We start from the raw sequence: 18,796 nt of genomic DNA, 5'->3' as shown, positions 1-18,796 counted from the left end.
ACCTGCAGGAGCGACCCAGTCCGACCCAGCCCGACCCAGAACTCAGCAGCACCAACACCACCTAGAGCCCCGCGACATGGAGACTCCCCCCGCCCTGAAACACTCCTGCATCACAGAGCCCAGATACACGCCCTGAGCCAACCACAGCACAATACACACTCATGCAGAACGCACGCGCACTCACACACACACACACACACACACACTGACACAGAGAAACAGCCCCAGACACATACACACGCCCGCATTCAAACACCCACACATACTGTTCACCCGCACACATGCAAACACATACTGTACATACGCACTGGCACACACACACATATACATACTGTTCACACACACACGCACGCACACACACCCATACGCAAACACACACACACACACACACACACACACACACGCACACATGCAAACATACGCCCACAATCACACCCACATTGCATCTCAAGCACCTACAATACATAAACACATAAACACTCTGCACCTACACACACTCATACTCACACATATGTTAATACTTGCATACACACGTTTACTCATACGGATACGCAAACTCTGCTGTTCACACATGCTCTTGCGATCTCCACGACATTCTGTACAGAAATGTGCATGTTATTTTTGGATATTCACACACAGACGCAGACACATAAAGACACATGCCTCGCCACATACAGCACCAGTGGTACACTTCAGAACTTGTAACAGTTCTCCTGGGTTCGACCCAAACCTCCAACCAGATCACACAAGTGGAGTTTTACTGTCCCAAAAAAAGTAAGAGGAATGATGATATCATAGGAATGATTTAAAAGAATGGTAATACTGTTCCTACTTCTAATACTTATTCTACTACTACTAATGTTTTATATATATACATATATATGTATGACTCTAGTGTCGGTGGGGGTAACTTAGTGTAGTACTGCATTATCTCAGCAGACCTGCTGCTAGACTAAAATGTTCTAATGAGGATGAATTATTCTAGTCTATTCATATTCTCAAAAGAAAAGAGAGAAAAAGTTGTTATTTTAGCAATACCTTTAGTTTTGAAAAGTGTGTTAATGGTTTGGGGGAGGGACTAATGAACCCCTCCCGGTCCTTTACGTAAAAAAACTCGATGCTGTCTCTCAGTACCTTCTGTCTATTAATTTCAAGGTTGAATTTGTTAAGATTTTTAATTTTTATTTTTGTATTTTTGTTTTTTGCCAATTTATTGTGTTTGGGTTCATTTCGTGTGGAATTGTGACCGTGGTGGAGAAAGAGGATTTAGGAAGACGTGGGGATGAATCAGACCAGCGTGTGTGTGCGCGTGTGTGTGCGCATGCGTGCGTGTGTGTGTGTGTGTGTGTGTGTGTGTGCTTTGAAGGTGCCAGTGATAGAGAAATAGTGGAATTGTGGAAGGGAAGGAGGGGTTAGAAGTATGTGAAACCCCTCCTTTACTTTCAAAGAACAGGGTTCAAAGTAGAATGTAACACTTTGATTGTGCTTTTAGCTTTTTGAAATTGTAGCTACTGGTAGCTGGTTTTCAATACCAAACCTACACTTTTCAACACCTTTGACCTGTTTTTCTGTATTCCTCCGATGATGTGTATTCACTTCCTCACCTATGTTTCGACCAACAATTCTGTCTATCAATGTGGTGTGAATATCTATTCAAGGAAGACCAGAGTTACCGTTTAATAGCCATTAATAGCAGCAAACCCATGGGTCTGGTTCAAAAGAGATGGCAATAATCGAATATTTTGACATATTTAGACAAAAGATGGAAGCTAATGTAGCATCTCAAAACTGAAATTTGTCCTCATGCCTGATGTTCATGTTTAAGCATTTAAGTGTAGTCTGGGGACAAACAGCCCTGGGACATGAATGTATGAATTTGCGAGAATGAGACTTGAAGCAGGAAATCATCTAATTTCAGAGTGGAAAATCAATGAAAAAAAAGGAACAGGACATTTAATTTTTGTGTCATTTTTTTCTTTCTCCAAAACACAGTACACACACAAAAATGCTGAAAATAAAAGTTGCACATCTACAGGTGATATGGTCTAAAGGAATTTTAAAGAGGTTTCTGCCAGGATGAACTTAAAATAAGAACATTTTTGGTGTTTCTCAGTCATTCCGAGAGCACAGGGCAAGTCGCTTGGGAGGATGGGGGAGGGGAGAGGTGTCTGTAGGGGAAGGTCAGTACAGTGCAATGGCAAAAATGTCTAAGAAAAACAAATAAAATGGCTGCATCATCAGCTACATGCAGGACTGGGGGGGGGGGGGGGGACTTGCATCTACGGTGGTCTACGTGACCATTAATTTGGCATTACTGCCCAATGCTAAACTTGCGGTCTCTAGTTAGCAACAATTAGTTATGCATTCATCATTTATCTATTGTTAATTCCCAGGTTTCTAAACGTGGAGTCAGGGCAAAATGTACTGTACTTGAAGAGAAACAGCTCTTGAAGCAATGTTGCAAACTCACTTGATTGTCTAGAGGGGTGTGTGTTTTCTCTTGTTTACAATACAGATTGAAGAATATCATACTTTGTCAAGTGTTTTAGCGAACATACAGTTGGCCTGCCATGAGCGGGAGGGGGGTAGGGTGGGGGTACTGGCATGTGTACTGGCACACGATTAAAAAACTGATGGTCCCACAGTCCTTATTGGCATAGAGCTGGCACAATTACCTAGTTTTTTACATTACATAACATGTTACATTACATTACATTATTGGCATTTGGCAGACGTACAGTTGATTAGACTAAGCAGGAGACAATCCTCCCCTGGAGCAATGCAGGGTTAAGGGCCTTGCTCAAGGGCCCAACGGCTGTACAGATCTTATTGTGACTACACCACCTACCTGGATTAGAACCACCTACCTTGTGTGTCCCAGTCATTTACCTTAACCACTACGCTACAGGCCGCCCCTTGTTATTTAGCTGATGCTTTTATCCAAAGCGACATACACTTGAATAGACTTAAGCCAGGGACAGTCCCCCCTGGAGCCTTGCTCAAGGGCTGAACAGCTGTGCAGATCTCATTGTGGCTACAGCGGGGATTTAACCACCGACCTTGTGGGTCCCAGTCTTGTACCTCAGCCACTGCGCTACAGGCTGCCCTGGGTTTGCATGCATAGTGCCCAGATTTCTGAATCTGCTGTACAACAGTGCATTAATAATGGGATTAGGCACTCTCTAATCCAGAAAAATCCACTCATTCAATTAGAGTATCTTCCCTTTAATCCCTTCCTCCTGCCTGACTGTGGGGGTGATGCAGTGCAGCCATGGCCATTATGGCCAAACTTTTAAATCTAATTTTCATAACTTAAATATTTTTGACTAGAGTCAAGAGTTATAGAGATTGTTCATCTCTTGAACTCTGGGTTATTTGTCACGGTCTCCTTCCAACGTACACAGTAGCAATGGTCCCTGGACCACTCATCCCATCACAAGAAGACATCTTCATCTTCATGATCTATGATGAAGACCCTTGAAGACGTGTTCTGTGATTAAGGTGACACAATACAGTACAGTAAATACCTCACTACTTTAAAGGAAGAGCATGTTGAATATTGTTTTATATATATATTTCTTAAAAGAACCAGGGAGATAGTTGTGTTTCTTTGGATCCCAGTGGAGATTTAACAGCACATTTGGTGGGGTGACAACACTATTTTATGGGTAGCTTTTCGATAGGTATAATTTGAGACCACTGCGACGAAGTCATCACTCACGTGCCTGACCAGTTCAAATCAAACACCTCACCACGTAGCCTACTTAGTTGCGTTTTGCTTAGCTTAGACGATACCCCCAGCCCCCCATCCCCCGCACCAACCCCCGGATAAAAAAATCCAAAATGTTCGGAACTAACAAACTAACTTAACAAATCGATTCTCAGCCTTGCCACCTGTCAAACTTATTTTCTTTCTGTTACACTTTTTTGCCGTTTGGCAGTCGCTTTAAGACGAAGTGACTTACAAGAGTGCATTTTATGGGGGGTTTCTGCCCTCACGACTTGCTTTATGCTGCCATTAGTGGTGGTAAGTTTTATCATGATGTAAGAACAAACCACTCAAACCAAATATTTTATTCTAATCAAATGAAATACTGCGTTACACGTGCTTAATGCATTTATTATACATTTGTTATGGTGGCACTTGCGTACGTTCATTATATGTCATTTGACTGACGCTTTTATCCAAAGCGACTTACAGTTGATTAGACTAAGCAGTAGACAATCCTCCCAGTCATGTACCTTAACCACTACGCTACAGACCGCTTCATGTAGAATAACGTTCATACTTATTAACATGCAGAACACTTTCACTTAACTCGGTTTAAACGATCCAACCCGAACCACTTCACAGTAAAATGTTCAGTGTTAAATCAACTCTTACAGGGTACATATGGTTAATGCTAGATTCATATGTAGGCCTATGGTCGGTTAGATTTGAATTTTACTGTGTATTTTAGCTGCCGTATACTGTATCAACGGCATTGGTCAACTGTGGGCTTTATGTGCGAGAACCATTATGCGCCTGCTACAGAAATTACTGAATAATTTCATGGCTTATGAGAAGATGATTGGCCTGTTGCTTTTGTAATCAGTTTTCTGTACAGATTTGCGGTGGTCGTTTCAGCAATACAGTCACACATGTAGTCCTAAGATTTACAACTTTTAAATACATTTTTTATTTTAATTGCGATGATGTCATAGAATCCGTCCTTAAATAGGGCTAAAACAACATCATAGAACTTTTCCACCGTAATACCGATCATTCTTCCCATCAAGAGCACTTTTGAATAGTCCCGCAGTTCCTGTCTAAAAAGGTATGTAAACACATACTTTGCTCACGTATGAGCATTATTTGGAAACCTTTTGGGATGTTTAAAAAATGTTCATTGCCACTATTTTGTGTAGTCTAAACAATGCGTTTCTTTTGTTCTCTCTTTTTACAGAGGTATTCTTTAAAAAGGGAAAGAAGTATTTCCGGTCGCAGGGTGATAACGGTAAATATTACAGTATCACTGACATGACTGTTACTGGGTTTGCCGTTTGTATTTCAGTAAATGATATGCTCCTTGGTTAAACTATTTTGATGCAGTCGTGGAGACCAAAGCAATTGCAAAACACGTCCACTGTGTTATTGTGGTCCGTAAATGATTTTATACTGATATAAACAGTGAGGAATGTAATATTTTAACGGTTTTACGTGACTACGGATTTGAAACGACAGTCTCGTTTTCAGTGGCTGTGATTACTTGATTTTGGTGGTGGTACTTTTTGGCCGCCAGGGGGAGCACTAGCGAACTAGAGCTGTGGGCTGGGCCGCTGCTGGGTCGCCAGATTTCAGTTTGGTCAAAAGATGTGAAAAACACATGGTAACTAACCAGACTAATTAACTAGAGCGTGTGCTGATATTCTGACATAATATTAAAAATGACATTAATGATACAGTATTCGTTCATTAATAAGGTTCTGGAAACTGTGGAAACTGCATCTTTAGCAACTGAACGGTGGCAAAGTGCCAACGATGACCTGTACTACAGTGAAGCATATGCTGTGTATTTCAGATGTGTGGTGTTCATTTATATATTTATTTTAGAATGGGTATAAGACTGCTTATTACTGTGTATTGACGACCTCAAGTAAAGAGAGAACAAATTAATATGTCACTTTTATGGCATTTCTAACATGCGTTCGTTATTTGATTATCTGCTTTAAAATATTTTAGATTTTAATAATTGTGAATTTGAATCTTTTAGTTTATGAAATATCTTCATTGGTTGCTTCTCCAAATCCAGTACAATGTGGAAACGCCCCCGTACTCCGTTACTGTCATTCGTACTGCTCGTTGCTGTGGCGACCCTGTCCACTGCCATGACGACCCTGCGCTCGTTCCGCGGATGTGCGGTGCGCGAGTTCTCTTTCGTCGCGCGGAAGCCTGGCTGTCGCAGCCTGCGCATACGCACAGAGGCATGCTGGGGGCGCTGCCATACCTGGGAGGTACAACATCTCTCCTCTTCTCCCTGCTATCTCTCTCCCTGTTATTCCATTCATGGAAACCTACCCTGGTGTAAAATCCAGTTACGACCAGCTTGAAATACCAGCTACCAGCTTTAAAATAAAAAAACATAGCTTGATCTGGTGAACTGGTCTAACTGGTCAACCAGCTAACAGCTGTTTCATAAGCTAGCTTGAGCTGTTTTTTTTTCCAGCTGTTTTTGCTTGAGCTGACTTCTTGAGGACCAGAAGAGTCCTGAAGTAACTTCATTATTCTCAGTTTCATGTGACACTGAACATACTTCACCATGATATTACACAGCGATTACATACTATGTGCGCTGAGTAATATCATAGGTATTAAGTCTGAAAGTTCCCAGACAAAGGACAATTTGCCTGACACAGAACCCTTTATCTCAATAGGGTTGGTCTATGGCAGGGGTGTCAAACAACAGTCCTGGAGAGCTGCAGTGTCTGCTGGTATTTGTGGTTTATTTTCAATCAACAGCCAATTAAGGCCTTGAGAACACGGTGTGTGGACTCTTTAGACAATGAAAGACTTAGAAATATATCTCTCGTGTTGAAACACCAAAAACCAGCAGACACTGCGGCCCTCCAGGACTGGAGTTTGACAGCCCTGTTCTGTGGAATCACAGGGTTTATTTTGTCTGTCAGTGACAATTATTCTCGCTCCCTGTAGTGGACTTCACATGTGACCTGTGTCACCTGTGTGACCTGTCACCTATGTGACCTGTGTGTGGGGACGGCCTGTAGCGTAGTGGTTAAGGTACATGACTGGGAACCCACAAGGTCGGTGGTTCTAATCCCCGGTGTAGCCATAATAAGATCCGCACAGCCGTTGGGCCCTTGAGCAAGACCCCTTAACCCTGCATTGCTCCAGGGGAGGATTGTCTCCTGCTTAGTCTAATCAACTGTACTTCGCCATGAATGTAATGTAATGTAATGTGTGACCCGTGTGACCTGTGGGACCCGTGTGACCTGTGGGACCCGTGGGACCCGTGTCTGTGCAGAAGCCGGTGCCGCACCCCCCCTTCGTGCAGCGGCACCACCGCGTGTGCACGTACAGCCGCTCGCTCCAGCTGACGGCCCGGCTGCCGGGCTGCCGGCCCCAGGTCTCCCCGCTGTACCCCTACCCGCTGGCCCTGCGCTGCGCCTGCTCCACCTGCTCCTCCCAGGACACCGAGTGCCAGACCTACTGAGAGAGCGGCCCGCCGCTCACCGCCCGACCCACTGACCGACCTACTGACCTACTGACCCACTGACCGACCCACCCACTGACCGACCCACTGACCGACCCACTGACCGACCGACCCACTCACCGCCCAACCTACTCACCGACCCACCCACCCACTGACCGACCGACCCACTCACCGCCCAACCTACTCACCGACCTACTGACCTACTGACCGACCAACCCACTGACCGACCGACCCACCGACCGACCCACTGACCGACCCACTAACCGACCGACCCACTGACCGACCCACTGACCGACCGACCCACCGCCCGACCCACTGACCGACCCACTGACCGACCGACCCACCGCCCGACCAACTGACCGACCCACTGACTGACCGACCCACTGACCGACCCACTGACCGATGGACCCACTCACCGATGGACCCACTCACCGATGGACCCACTCACCAATGGACCCACTCACCGATGGACCTACTGAGAGAGTAGCCCACCACACACTGACCCACTGACCGAATGACCCACCGACCCACTGGAGATCTACACCACAGCAGGGCTGCTCAAACCTGTTCCTGGAGATCTACACCACAGCAGGGCTGCTCAACCTTGTTCCTGGAGATCTACAGTACCACCCTCTAGGCAACCAACCCCCCACTGAACTTTTTATTCTGAAGCAACTCCATCCCTTCTGAAGCATCCAACTGCAGTGGCTGTTTTGTCTGCGGTTAACAACCATTCCTCTAAACAGTTGTCCAAGGATTTCAGAATGAAGATGGAGAAGGCTACAAAAACTCTTTCAATATTGCAGTTTCCTATGTCCAAGACCTACATATCAGAGTTTCCAAAAAGAACGACCTCAACGCAAAATTAAGTGTCTGAAGTATGCAAAAGAAAACATTGAGAAGCCTGAAGCCTTTGCTTTGGACTGACGAAACCTTTTGGCTTGCACCAAAGAAGCTATGTTTGGAGGTCCATTATGCTTTGCGGTTGTGTGGCAGCTGGGGGCACAGGAAATACTGTGCGAGTGGAAGGAAGAATGGATTCCACCAAATATCAAAACATTCTGGAGGCTAATGTTCAAAGGTCAGTCCAGAAATTGAAATTAAGGAGTGGTTGGGTATTCCAGCAATACAATGATCCGTCACATACCTCAAAATCAACATGAAGTACCTCCAGGTGAATTTGAAGAAATGTGTCATGTTTAACGTTGTACTATTTAGAGGTCAGGTTCGCTTCTGTTCTCTTTGACCCGGGGTGCCCAAATCTTTGTACACTACTGTAGCTAACTAGTAGTTCAATGAGGTGTTTAGCTGTTTAACCCTTTAAGGAGTAAGATCATGACTATCAGATCGCAATGTTGGTAAGTGCACATTCTGATTCTAATCGCTAATGGTAATTGAGCACAATGGCGTTCTAGAACGCTGATTTTGACTGATCTCATGAAAGGCACTGACTGATTTTGAAAAAGCGTTTCTCCTCAAAGGGCTGCAGAGGGGTGATTTGATGGGGCGGGAGATCTCCAGGAACCACTGCAATATCACATCACAGTTATAGTGCCGTAGATCAGAGCAGTAGACCGACGCAGTGACAGCATCAGACAACACCCTGCACCAGTTCAGCACAGTATGATGCGGAAAGGCTAACCAATGTGGCCTTGCTTTATATTCTAAAACACAGCAAATGGCTAACAGGTAATTACTCTCAAACTGTTCTTTTGCAATGGCTTTTTTTTCATATCAGGGACACAAGAAATTGACAAAAAAAATGTTGAGAAATGTTTTTCTTTTCCATTAAATTTTTTATCTTTATTTCAATAATAACACCACCATATATTCATGGTTCTTACCTTAAAACTCATTAAAAATTCAAGCTCATTAATATAAATTAAGTGCAAACATTCTTAAGTCATGAATGAATGGAGCAAGCATTGAAACCAGCTGTGCAGTGTTGTATGTCGTATAGCAGGAAGCGAAAAGACAGCAGGATTTCATCCTGATAACAATCAGAGGGTGGTAGATGTGAATTTCCTACAAAGTGAGTAAAAATCAATGCTAATTGTGTGTCTGGTTTGGTGTTTTTCTCAATTAATGTATACGCAGTGTAACTGTCCTTTTTTAACAAACTGAATAATCGTTAAATAAACCAACATGAAAAACCATTTGAAAATAAATGTTTTCACTTGAGTTATTTTTCTTTTCCTTGTGCTTTCTGTGTGTTTACATGTCTCCTTCACTCCTCCTGTCACACACACACACACACACACATACACACATACACACACACACACACACATGCGCACACATACACACCCAGTGACCACTTTACTAGGTAGACCTGTATACCAGCTCATCAATATAAATATGTAATCAGCCAATCATGTGGCAGCAACTCAATTCATAAAAGTATAGAGACATGGTTAAGAGGTTCAGTTGTTGTTCAGACCAAACATTAGAAATTGGGAAGAGATGTGATCTAAGTGACTTTGTCCATGTAATAATTGTCGCCAGGCTGGCTGGTTTGAGTATCTGAGAAACTGCTGATTTTCACGCACAACAGTGTCTAGAATTTACAGAGAATGGTGTGAAAAACGAAAAACATCCAGTGAGTGACAGTTCCGAAGGCGAAAATGAGAAAGGTCAGAGGAGAATTTCCAGACTGGTTCAAACTGACAGGAAGACTACGGTAACTCAAGTAACCATGCGTTACAACAGCGGTGTGCAGAAGAGCATCTCCAACCAAACGACACGTCGAGCCTTGAAGTGGATGGGCTACAGCAGCAGAAGACCAATAATACCCCAAAATAAGTCTATTATTTACCTAATAAAGCGGTCACTGAGCCTACATTAAACATGAACACGCTCACGTAATCCACGCCTCGCTCTCAGTATCACAGACAGTCATGTCAACTGCTTGGTCTTCTCCACGCATCACATTTTTGTAGCGGGGGCCCCCGAAACGCCTCAGTAGCGCGACTTGCGACACATGTCGCAGCGACAGGCACGTGCGGTCAGGATCTCGATATCGTCATGGCGACGGCCACGGGGACAGTCCAGACGCACCTTCACCTGAGGAAAGACATAAACATACCAAATACCTGAAAAAAGTAGTACAAAAATGTGCAGGTCCTCAACATTATTCAGTCTCACTTTGTCTCACCATTGCTTTGGACAACGTGGGAATCATTGTTTTCTGACAAACGTGTTGTTGCAATAGCGTCTCAATGCATCCCAGTGTGGTCGCACAACCCTTACAAAAAACATGTTCAAAAGTCACATGTGAACACCCAACATGTGAAGAGTACATGTGAAATATAAAAAAGTCCCACTTTTAAGGTGAGAGTGGAGAAGGTAACATAAAAGGTCACGTCTTGCCTTCAAATGTGAAAATTGTAGTCCATATTTTAAGAAGTGATGTGAAAATGTGAATAACACCTTTTCACATGTGGAAATGTTCATTTCAAGATGCTAAGTGCACATGTCAAATTGTGATTTTCAAATGTGATAATAGGAAAAAAACTTTTTATAGGCATAAGCTGTCGCAAATTTTTTGCAAGTTGCAGCACATTTTCTCCACGTCTCAGAGTGGCCTGGGTGAAGTATAGGCGTGGTGACGGTCTGTACCTTGGTGTGTGGGTGTGGTAACAGTCTGTACCGTGGTGTGTGGGTGTGGTGACGGTCTGTACCTTGGTGTGTGGGTGTGGTAACACTCTGTACCGTGGTGTGTAGGCGTGGTAACACTGTACCGTGGTGTGAGGGTGTGGTAACACTCTGTACCGTGGTGTGTGGGTGTGGTGACACTCTGTACCGTGGTGTGAGGGTGCGGTAACACTCTGTACCATGGTGTGTGGGTGTGGTAACACTGTACCGTGGTGTGTGGGTGTGGTGACACTCTGTACCGTGGTGTGAGGGTGCGGTAACACTCTGTACCGTGGTGTGAGGGTGCGGTAACACTCTGTACCGTGGTGTGTGTGTGTGGTAACACTGTACCGTGGTGTGTGGGTGTGGTGACACTCTGTACCGTGGTGTGTGGGTGTGGTAACAGTCTGTACCGTGGTGTGTGGGTGTGGTAACACTCTGTACCGTGGTGTGTGGGTGTGGTAACACTCTGTATCGTGGTGTGAGGGTGGGGTGAGCGCTCGTACCTTGGTGTCTCTGCTGATGGTGCAGCAGCGGGACGCAGACGTGATGTTGTGGGTGAAGTTGGACGCCACCAGGACAGAGTAGCGCGAGGGGAAGGCGCTGGACTCGCAGTACCCCACGCAGGCGTGCACCGTGTACGTGCCCCTGCAGGTGCCCCTGAGGTCACTGCGGATCGTCACATTAAACGCTGCAGGGAGAGAGAGGGAGGGAGAGAGAGAGAGAGAGAGGGAGCGAGAGAGAGGGAGGGAGGGAGGGAGAGAGAGAGAGAGAGAGAGGGAGGGAGGGAGAGAGAGGGAGAGGGAGGGATGGACGGAGTGAGAAAGAGCAGGGGAGTGCTTTATGTGTTTTATGGGTACAGACAAAGAGAAGACACAGCAAAAGCTTAAAAAAAATAAGAACGTTTATCTTTTATTTAGACTTATAGGTACTTATTTTCTGTTATTTCTATTACTTGTTTGCAAAATAAAACAAATATTACCAATTAGGTGAGACAGTTTGACTTTTTGCATGTGATGTTAGCATGTGGTTTGCCCATGGTACACGGTGCACACATGCCATGGCCTGAATGTTCTGTGTGTCTGTCTATCTATCCATCCATCCATCCATCCAGTCATTCATCCATTCATTCATTGATTCATTCCTCATCCATATATCCATTAATTCATCCATTCATTCATTCATCCATTCATCCTTTCATTCATCCATCAATTCATTCATTCATTCACTCATCCATTCATCCATTCATCCATTAATTAATCCATTAATTCATTAATTCATTCATTCATTCATTCATCACCACATTAGGGAAGCCTGATCATGCAGCTCATCTGCAGCTCTGCTGGGCATCGGGGAGAGTCCAGACAGGCCCGGAGCAGCTGACGTCAGCGAGCTGCTCATTATGACAGTGCAGTTTCTGATTGGGCGCACACAGACTCAGAGGGAGGCTCCTTATGACAGTGCAGTTTCTGATTGGGCTCACACAGACTCAGAGGGAGGCTCCTTATGACAGTGCAGTTTCTGATTGGGCTCACACAGACTCAGAGGGAGGCTCCTTATGACAGTGCAGTTTCTGATTGGGCTCACACAGACTCAGAGGGAGGCTCCTTATGACAGTGCAGTTTCTGATTGGGCGCACACAGACTCAGAGGGAGGCTCCTTATGACAGTGCAGTTTCTGATTGGCCTCACACAGACTCAGAGGGACGCTCCTCACATGCCGCCCCACAGACAAACGCCCGGCACCTGATCGATGAGAGGGCTAACACCCCTCCCATCCCTGCCTGGGCAGGGAGCCAGGGGCGTGCAGGGGGTTTTAAAATCAGCCTGTCGTCGGGGTATAAAGAAATAGAATGGGGGGAGATTGTGATTGTGGAGGGTGGGGGGGGGGGGGTTGTTTGTGATTGCCCGCTCGGGAGGGAATAGACATGACCTGGATGATGACGGCAGGGGGTGCCCCTCCTTGCATTAATAACTGTACACCCTGGCGAGAACCTGCTGCGTGTCAGAAAACCAGAAAAATGATACGTGTATTTGTGTCTATTTGTTGGTACATGTGCAAGGGTTTTGTGTGTGTGTGCATGCTTGGGTGTGTGTGTGTGTATGTGAGTGTGTGTGTGTGTGTATGAGTGTGTGTGCGTGTGTGTGTGTGTGTGTGAGAATGTGTGTGTGTGTGTGTGTGCATGTGAGTGTGTGTATGAGTGTGTGTGCGTGAGAGTAAGTGTGTGTGTGTATATGAGTGTGTGTGTGAGTGTGTGTGAGAGAGTAAGTGTGTGTGTGTGTGTGTGTGTGTGTGGCACAGAGCGAGACTCACGGAAGAGGTGGCAGCCGGGGCCGAGGCTGCTATAGCTCCAGCTGAGAGGAGCCAGCAGCAGGAGGAGGAAGAGGGGCAGCAGGAGGAGGAAGAGGCCCGGGGGGAGAGTTCGCCTGGGAGACATGAGGATGGTGGCCTGTGAGGGACAAACAAACAATACAGGAGACATGAGGATAGTGGTCTGTGAGGGAAAATATAATCAAACAATGAACATGTGCTTGAAGTAGACATTCTGAGCTTTTATTTAACGGAGTTTCTATACACTATACAATTTCATTTAGCATCAGTATTAGCACAGTATTAGCATTTAGCATCAGTATTAGTATATTCAATATTTAGCATTTACATTTTTTTTTACATATTGTGCTTTGGATGACCAAATTGAATCAGCATCAGCATAGTAGAATATGATGGTTCTTGAGATCAAGACCGTAATATCCCCTACAGGGTATAAAAATGGATTGGTAAGTCTTTGGAGGATATGCACACTGAAGGATACAGCCATGCATTTCTCAAAATGTCATCCCTGCATCCTCCCCCTTTCCCCATGTACCACAACTCATTATAATGGAGGACATTGATTTCTATTTGCCTTTACCTTTTCCAATGCAGTCCAGATAACAGCTATGATCATTTACAGACAGACAATCCCCCCCCTGTTGATTTCTCATTTCTGTTCACATTACTCTTTCGTTCTCTACCAGATTTTCATTCTTACCAAGTGAAATAAATTTCACCTACTGTTACATTTCGAAAAATCTGTTCATTCTCAGCATCTTTGTATACATCATTTATTTCTCTCTGGACACATATAGGTGAATTCCCGCCAACAGTGAAGGGTTTATTTTTTCAGCAAATTTTTTAAGAGGTGTCCACGTCTTCTCTGTGTTTGACTGAATAAATGCTACCTTTATGTCTTCACCTCGTTCCCTTCACCGTTAATCTAATGCTGCCTGCAGCACTTAGCATAGCACACCGACATGCACGAGACTTTAAACTGCACTACAGCGGAGACTGGCTCAGGCGGTAAGAGCGGTCGTCTGGCAGTCAGAGGGTTGCGGGTTCGATCCCCAACCATGTGTGTGTTGAAGTGCCCCTGGGCAAGACACCTAACCCCCAAAGGCTCCTGACGAGCTGGTTGATGCCTTGCACGAAAGCCAATCACCGTTGGTGTGTGAATGGGTGAATGGGTGAATGGGTGAATGAGAAGCATCAATTGTCCAGTGCCTTGGATAAAGGCGCAATATAAATGCCAACCATTTTCCATTTACTGGTGAATGCTGACTAAGGCTGGCCACTGTCCATTCATTCGGTGGTGGTAGTGGTCAGAGTGCAGGCCGTGGGATCAGTTTTTGGGTGGGACACCGCTGTCGGAACCTTGGGAAAGCTACTGGACGATGGCAAAAAACTCTTTATCTGAAAACCCTTTAGAAAAGAAGGGGACTTTGCACCACTAAGCCTTAAGTGAAAGATCAATAACAATTTTCAGTAGAGACCATTAAACGTGGCAGGACAGAGCCAGGGACTGAAACATAAAGATAACAGGATATCTAAACTAATTTTATGCTTATCGTTTTATGTTTGGATTTTATATTTTATATCAACATAATATAGATTTTTGGTATAATTTAAACCAACCAATAAAACTATTCACTTGTAACATAAGGTAATTGGATTTTGGGTGAATAAAAAAGATCTAAGTAATGATTATGATATTAAAATGTACTTTCCATAAATTTGACACAAAGTGTCTTACTGATGGATCTCCTAAAACGGATATTTATAGCACGATTCACTTCTAAACTCATTGAACATTATTTTTATTTGGTCTAGCATTGTTTTATTTCACCCTCAAAGTAATACCCACCATTTGAGTGCAATCTATACACTCACATACTTACTGAACAATAGATCCGCACCAAGCATCTAAACATCTAGAAATTAGCTAAACTTAAAAATAGCACAGATGAAACATGGAACGGGTTAAAACTAATCTGCTCTTATCTGCTGTTTACAGTGTAACAAAATATTTCCTTTAAACGAGAGACACAAATTAGCTCTGCACGATCTTATTTCGAGATCATCGTCAGTCTCGCAGCTTGAAGACAATGAACTCGGAAGCGGCCGCCGCTTCCCTTTCAGCCGAATGCAGATGATTTCCGCTCCCTGTGTGTTCTCCATACGAGGGTCAAAGGACCGCCTCTGTAATCGGCCATTTACTTTTTGTTGCCTGGGTTACTATATGCTGCAGGTATTGTCATCTTTTCCGGGGGATTGCTCTCTCTTCCCGCAGTGGAAGTGACCTGACCTCATTGTGTGCTTTTTCCAGATCCTACAGACAGAGTGGCGCAGTGCTCCTGGGGTGATATTGTCCTGGGACACCATTATATGGTATTAAAGTCCCATTACTCTCTGGCAAAGTGTTCCATTCTGTATGAGTGAGCTCAATTTCAGTGCCCATCTAAAGTGCGAGTGTGTGTGTGCGTGTGTGTGCGCGTGTGAGCGTGTGTGCACGCATGTGTGTTTGTGTGTGCGTGCGTGTGTGTGTGCGTGTGTGTGCGCGTGTGTGCACGCATGTGTGTTTGTGTGTGCGTGCGTGAGTGTGTATATGTGTGTAAGTGTTTGTGTGTGAACATGTGCATGTGTGTGTGTTTGTGAGTGTGCATGCGTGAGTGTGTGTGTGTGCGTGAGTGTGTGTGAGTGTGTGTATGCATGAATGTGTGTGAGTGTTTGTGTGGGTGTGCGTGAGTGAGTGTGTGTGCATGTGTGTGAGTGTGTGTGTGTGCGTGAGTGAGTGAGTGTGCGTGCATGTGTGTGTGTGAGTGTGTGAGCATGTGTGTTGTGTGTGTGTGTGTTGTGTGGACGCATGTGTGAAGAAGAACATACATGTAATGAAAAGTGGTGCCAAACTATTGAGATTTCAGTCATACAGAAGAATATCAGTTTACATTTGTTTGAGGCACAATACATACATTTGACAGCAGTCTTGTTTGTTTTTGATCACAGGGCTCAGTCACTAGTTTGGCTCTATTTATATATATGTTTGCTACATTTTCTTGTCACCAGCTACAGTGAACCTCTAGGTATCTTACACATATCTTCCACATGCAGCCTAATGCTAATTACTGTCATGTCTAGGCATCCTTATTACTTCATGATGAGGAATAAATGTGTTCAGCTATCTCAGATTTGGCACTTTTTAAACATCATATTTCAACATAATGCACTTTCTGCATGCTTTGGCTGAATCCACTTTCAGACTGTTTCAGATTTCCTAACAATGACAAAACAGCACAAAGTTAAAACAATTGCTGTTCTATGACATTACTAAAACAACAATAATACAATATTAATAGCAGTTCTGAAATAAAAATATCCTTACGTCTTCAGTACTATAATACGTTTGTGATCATTTATACCAATATTCTCCATTCATGAGATGGAATCGGAAGCAATTCATTTTGGCCACAAGGTCATTTGAGGCTAGACCCCTACAGAAGACTCCATGACCCCCACTTCGTCTCCGGTTAGGCAACATAAAGCCAACTGACTGCGCCTTGCATGAAAGCAGCGCAATCTGTTCCTCTATTCAGCTCAGAAACACCGATCTCCAAACAGTAGTGAGCAGATTGGCCGTTTCTGGTACAGGACGCTGGTTAGAGAGGCAAGCTGCACTGTTGAGAGGTTAGCACATTGCAATACAACCTATGATCATGACTTATTGCTTCCACAAGACACCTGTATACCATCTATTCCAAGTGCCCGTTACAACTTGATAGCTTGAAAGCTTTTGCTCTTACTATGGGCATACTGTCCATATCTAAACACCCACAAAAAGTATTAGGTTTGACAGTGAGCAAAATGCTAACAATATTGTATTCAGATGAACAAGGATTAGTTCAGTAGTCGTGTAGATGCAAAAAAATGTATCTTTACACATTTCCAAGAGCAGGAACCTTGGCTGTGGTCATTAAGAGTTGAATAGAAATTAATCATTGAAAAAGTTCTTTATATTCTATCTATATCTCTAGAAAACTGAAGATTTGTAGCAACATATAAAAAGGGCAAGGAGTAAGCAAATTAAATTCACAATTAAATTGTAACATATCCCATTACATTTCTAACCTTTGATATTATACAGGTTCAGTGATCTTTAACACTAAGATGTTATTTTAAAAAAACATTCAAGCACCTCACACCAAACAGACACCTGCCTTCTCAAAAGAATGCCGGACTACTTGTGCGTCCATGTCATGCTATACTTTGTGCATAACAAGAATTGACATGCATGACATGAATTTCACATGGCAACAAAGATAATATACGAGGTTGTAGGTTAATATACTGTAACAAAACACCATGAGAATCTGTACAAAATTAATATAATCTTCCACTCACCACATCACGTCGCACTCAGCCACACTACATACTTCAACATGATTACCACTGGATGGGTTAAAGAGTGGGGTTAAAATAAATGCATTCTGCATGTGAATCTGGTGTCCGAGAGGCAGTGGTTACCTGCAGGTGCTTGAAGCTGTGGGTCCAGGTGTGTGCAGGTGTGTTGAATGGGGACAGGCGGCCTCACAGCCAGCTATTTGTAGCACAGGTGAGCACCGGCTCCCCCCTCCCAAAAACAACCTGGTCACGCCCCCATACTTCGCCGTCTCTTCGCCAGGTAGTCAACCCCTCCTTCCCCATCTCAACTTCCCACCTTTACGTCCGTTTCTGCCTGTTACTTTACCTCTCCCTCCGCTCAGTCACTCTCTCACTGCCCACCCTGCCCTGCTACGTGCAAACACGCACACACACACACACACACACACACACGCACGCACACACACACACTCAGTGCCATACCTCAACTGATATTATGTGTCTGTGCTGTGTTAAAGTGCTCTGCATACATCTCCAGGCTTACACTTTTCTCTCTATTTTCCACTGTTTTTGACGTAGTGCGGTGTTGTTGGAGGAAGGGCACTGACAGGTCAAAAGATATTGTGGGTTTGGGTACGGCATGTTCGCACATGTGTGGGCAGGCAAATGTCTGTCTGTTTTGTGTATCTGACTCTTTGGCTTTCATGTTCCCAGAAATAGAATTCTATTTCTATGACTGACAGCATGAAGGTGTTAAAACTGTTTTTGTCTGTGGGTATACATACCTGTGTGTATCGGTCTCTCTGCACATGTATGTCTACATATCAGCCACAGAGCTTTCAGAAAAATAATTTTAGTACAACTATTAAAGGATGATTAATATACTAGGTGTAGACCTGTGACAAAGTTCACAAGTAAAAACAAATGTTTTAGACATTATTTATTGTTGTTGCCATTGAGAGTTCCTGTATCCCGCTTCAGTTTAGTAAAATAGTTAATAAAGTCCAGTTAATGTTTAGTGCAAGTCTTTTAGTGTGCTGTATGTGTACACGTTTTTATATATTGTCTCTTCTCTTATATATGAGGGAAGTCTAGAGGAATGCACGAGGTTCTTACTATTTTCAAAAATGTAGCATAATATGGTAATTTGATATTTCATTAAATTGCCTATTGAAAGCCACCCGCAACCTTCTTACCTTCTTGTAGAGGAATTCTGGGTAATGAACGAATAAGGGGGCACAAGGTGAGCGAAATTAAATGGC

General features: G+C 44.0%; 3 protein-coding genes across 3 annotated transcripts in view; 2 read left to right on the top strand and 1 right to left on the bottom strand.

Moving 5' to 3' along the window:
• ppp2r5b (protein phosphatase 2, regulatory subunit B', beta) overlaps positions 1 to 2,032 on the top strand; it is a 38,641-nt gene extending 36,609 nt beyond the window's left edge. The window contains exon 13 of the mRNA XM_061236169.1: positions 1 to 2,032. This exon is cut by the window's left edge and continues 104 nt beyond it. Within this exon, the coding sequence (XP_061092153.1) occupies positions 1 to 65 (65 nt within the window). The 3' untranslated portion in view covers positions 66 to 2,032.
• Positions 2,033 to 5,796: 3,764 nt separating this feature from the next.
• On the top strand, positions 5,797 to 7,211 carry LOC133123149 (glycoprotein hormone beta-5-like). Its single transcript, XM_061233448.1, has 2 exons — positions 5,797 to 5,994; positions 7,023 to 7,211. Exons 1-2 carry the CDS (start codon positions 5,797 to 5,799, stop codon positions 7,209 to 7,211), a joined length of 387 nt encoding a protein of 128 aa, XP_061089432.1.
• A 2,958-nt stretch (positions 7,212 to 10,169) lies between these two features.
• Positions 10,170 to 17,858, bottom strand: gpha2 (glycoprotein hormone subunit alpha 2). The gene is made up of 4 exons (XM_061233441.1): positions 17,817 to 17,858; positions 13,158 to 13,293; positions 11,351 to 11,535; positions 10,170 to 10,274 (listed from the first exon to the last, which is right to left on the bottom strand). The coding sequence occupies exons 1-4, from the start codon at positions 17,856 to 17,858 to the stop codon at positions 10,170 to 10,172; spliced, it is 468 nt and encodes a 155-aa protein (XP_061089425.1).
• Between the last annotated feature and the right edge of the window lie 938 nt (positions 17,859 to 18,796).

Source organism: Conger conger, chromosome 3 (assembly GCF_963514075.1).
Source record: "Conger conger chromosome 3, fConCon1.1, whole genome shotgun sequence".
NCBI classification, from domain to species: domain Eukaryota; kingdom Metazoa; phylum Chordata; class Actinopteri; order Anguilliformes; family Congridae; genus Conger; species Conger conger.
The sequence above is the reverse complement of the archived record's forward strand: the minus strand, read 5'-3'. Positions and strand labels throughout refer to the sequence as shown.

Bases quoted from the DNA above. Each gene is read 5' to 3' on its own strand.
- LOC133123149 (XM_061233448.1), top strand. From the start codon at position 5,797: ATGTGGAAACGCCCCCGTACTCCGTTACTGTCATTCGTACTGCTCGTT. The intron at 5,995-7,022 runs GTACAACATCTC...GTGTCTGTGCAG, and splicing joins GGCGCTGCCATACCTGGGAG to AAGCCGGTGCCGCACCCCCC.
- gpha2 (XM_061233441.1), bottom strand. From the start codon at position 17,858: ATGGGGAAGGAGGGGTTGACTACCTGGCGAAGAGACGGCGAA. The intron at 13,294-17,816 runs GTATGGGGGCGT...TGTCCCTCACAG, and splicing joins CCTGGCGAAGAGACGGCGAA to GCCACCATCCTCATGTCTCC. The intron at 10,275-11,350 runs GTACGAGCGCTC...GTCTTTCCTCAG, and splicing joins CCATCAGCAGAGACACCAAG to GTGAAGGTGCGTCTGGACTG.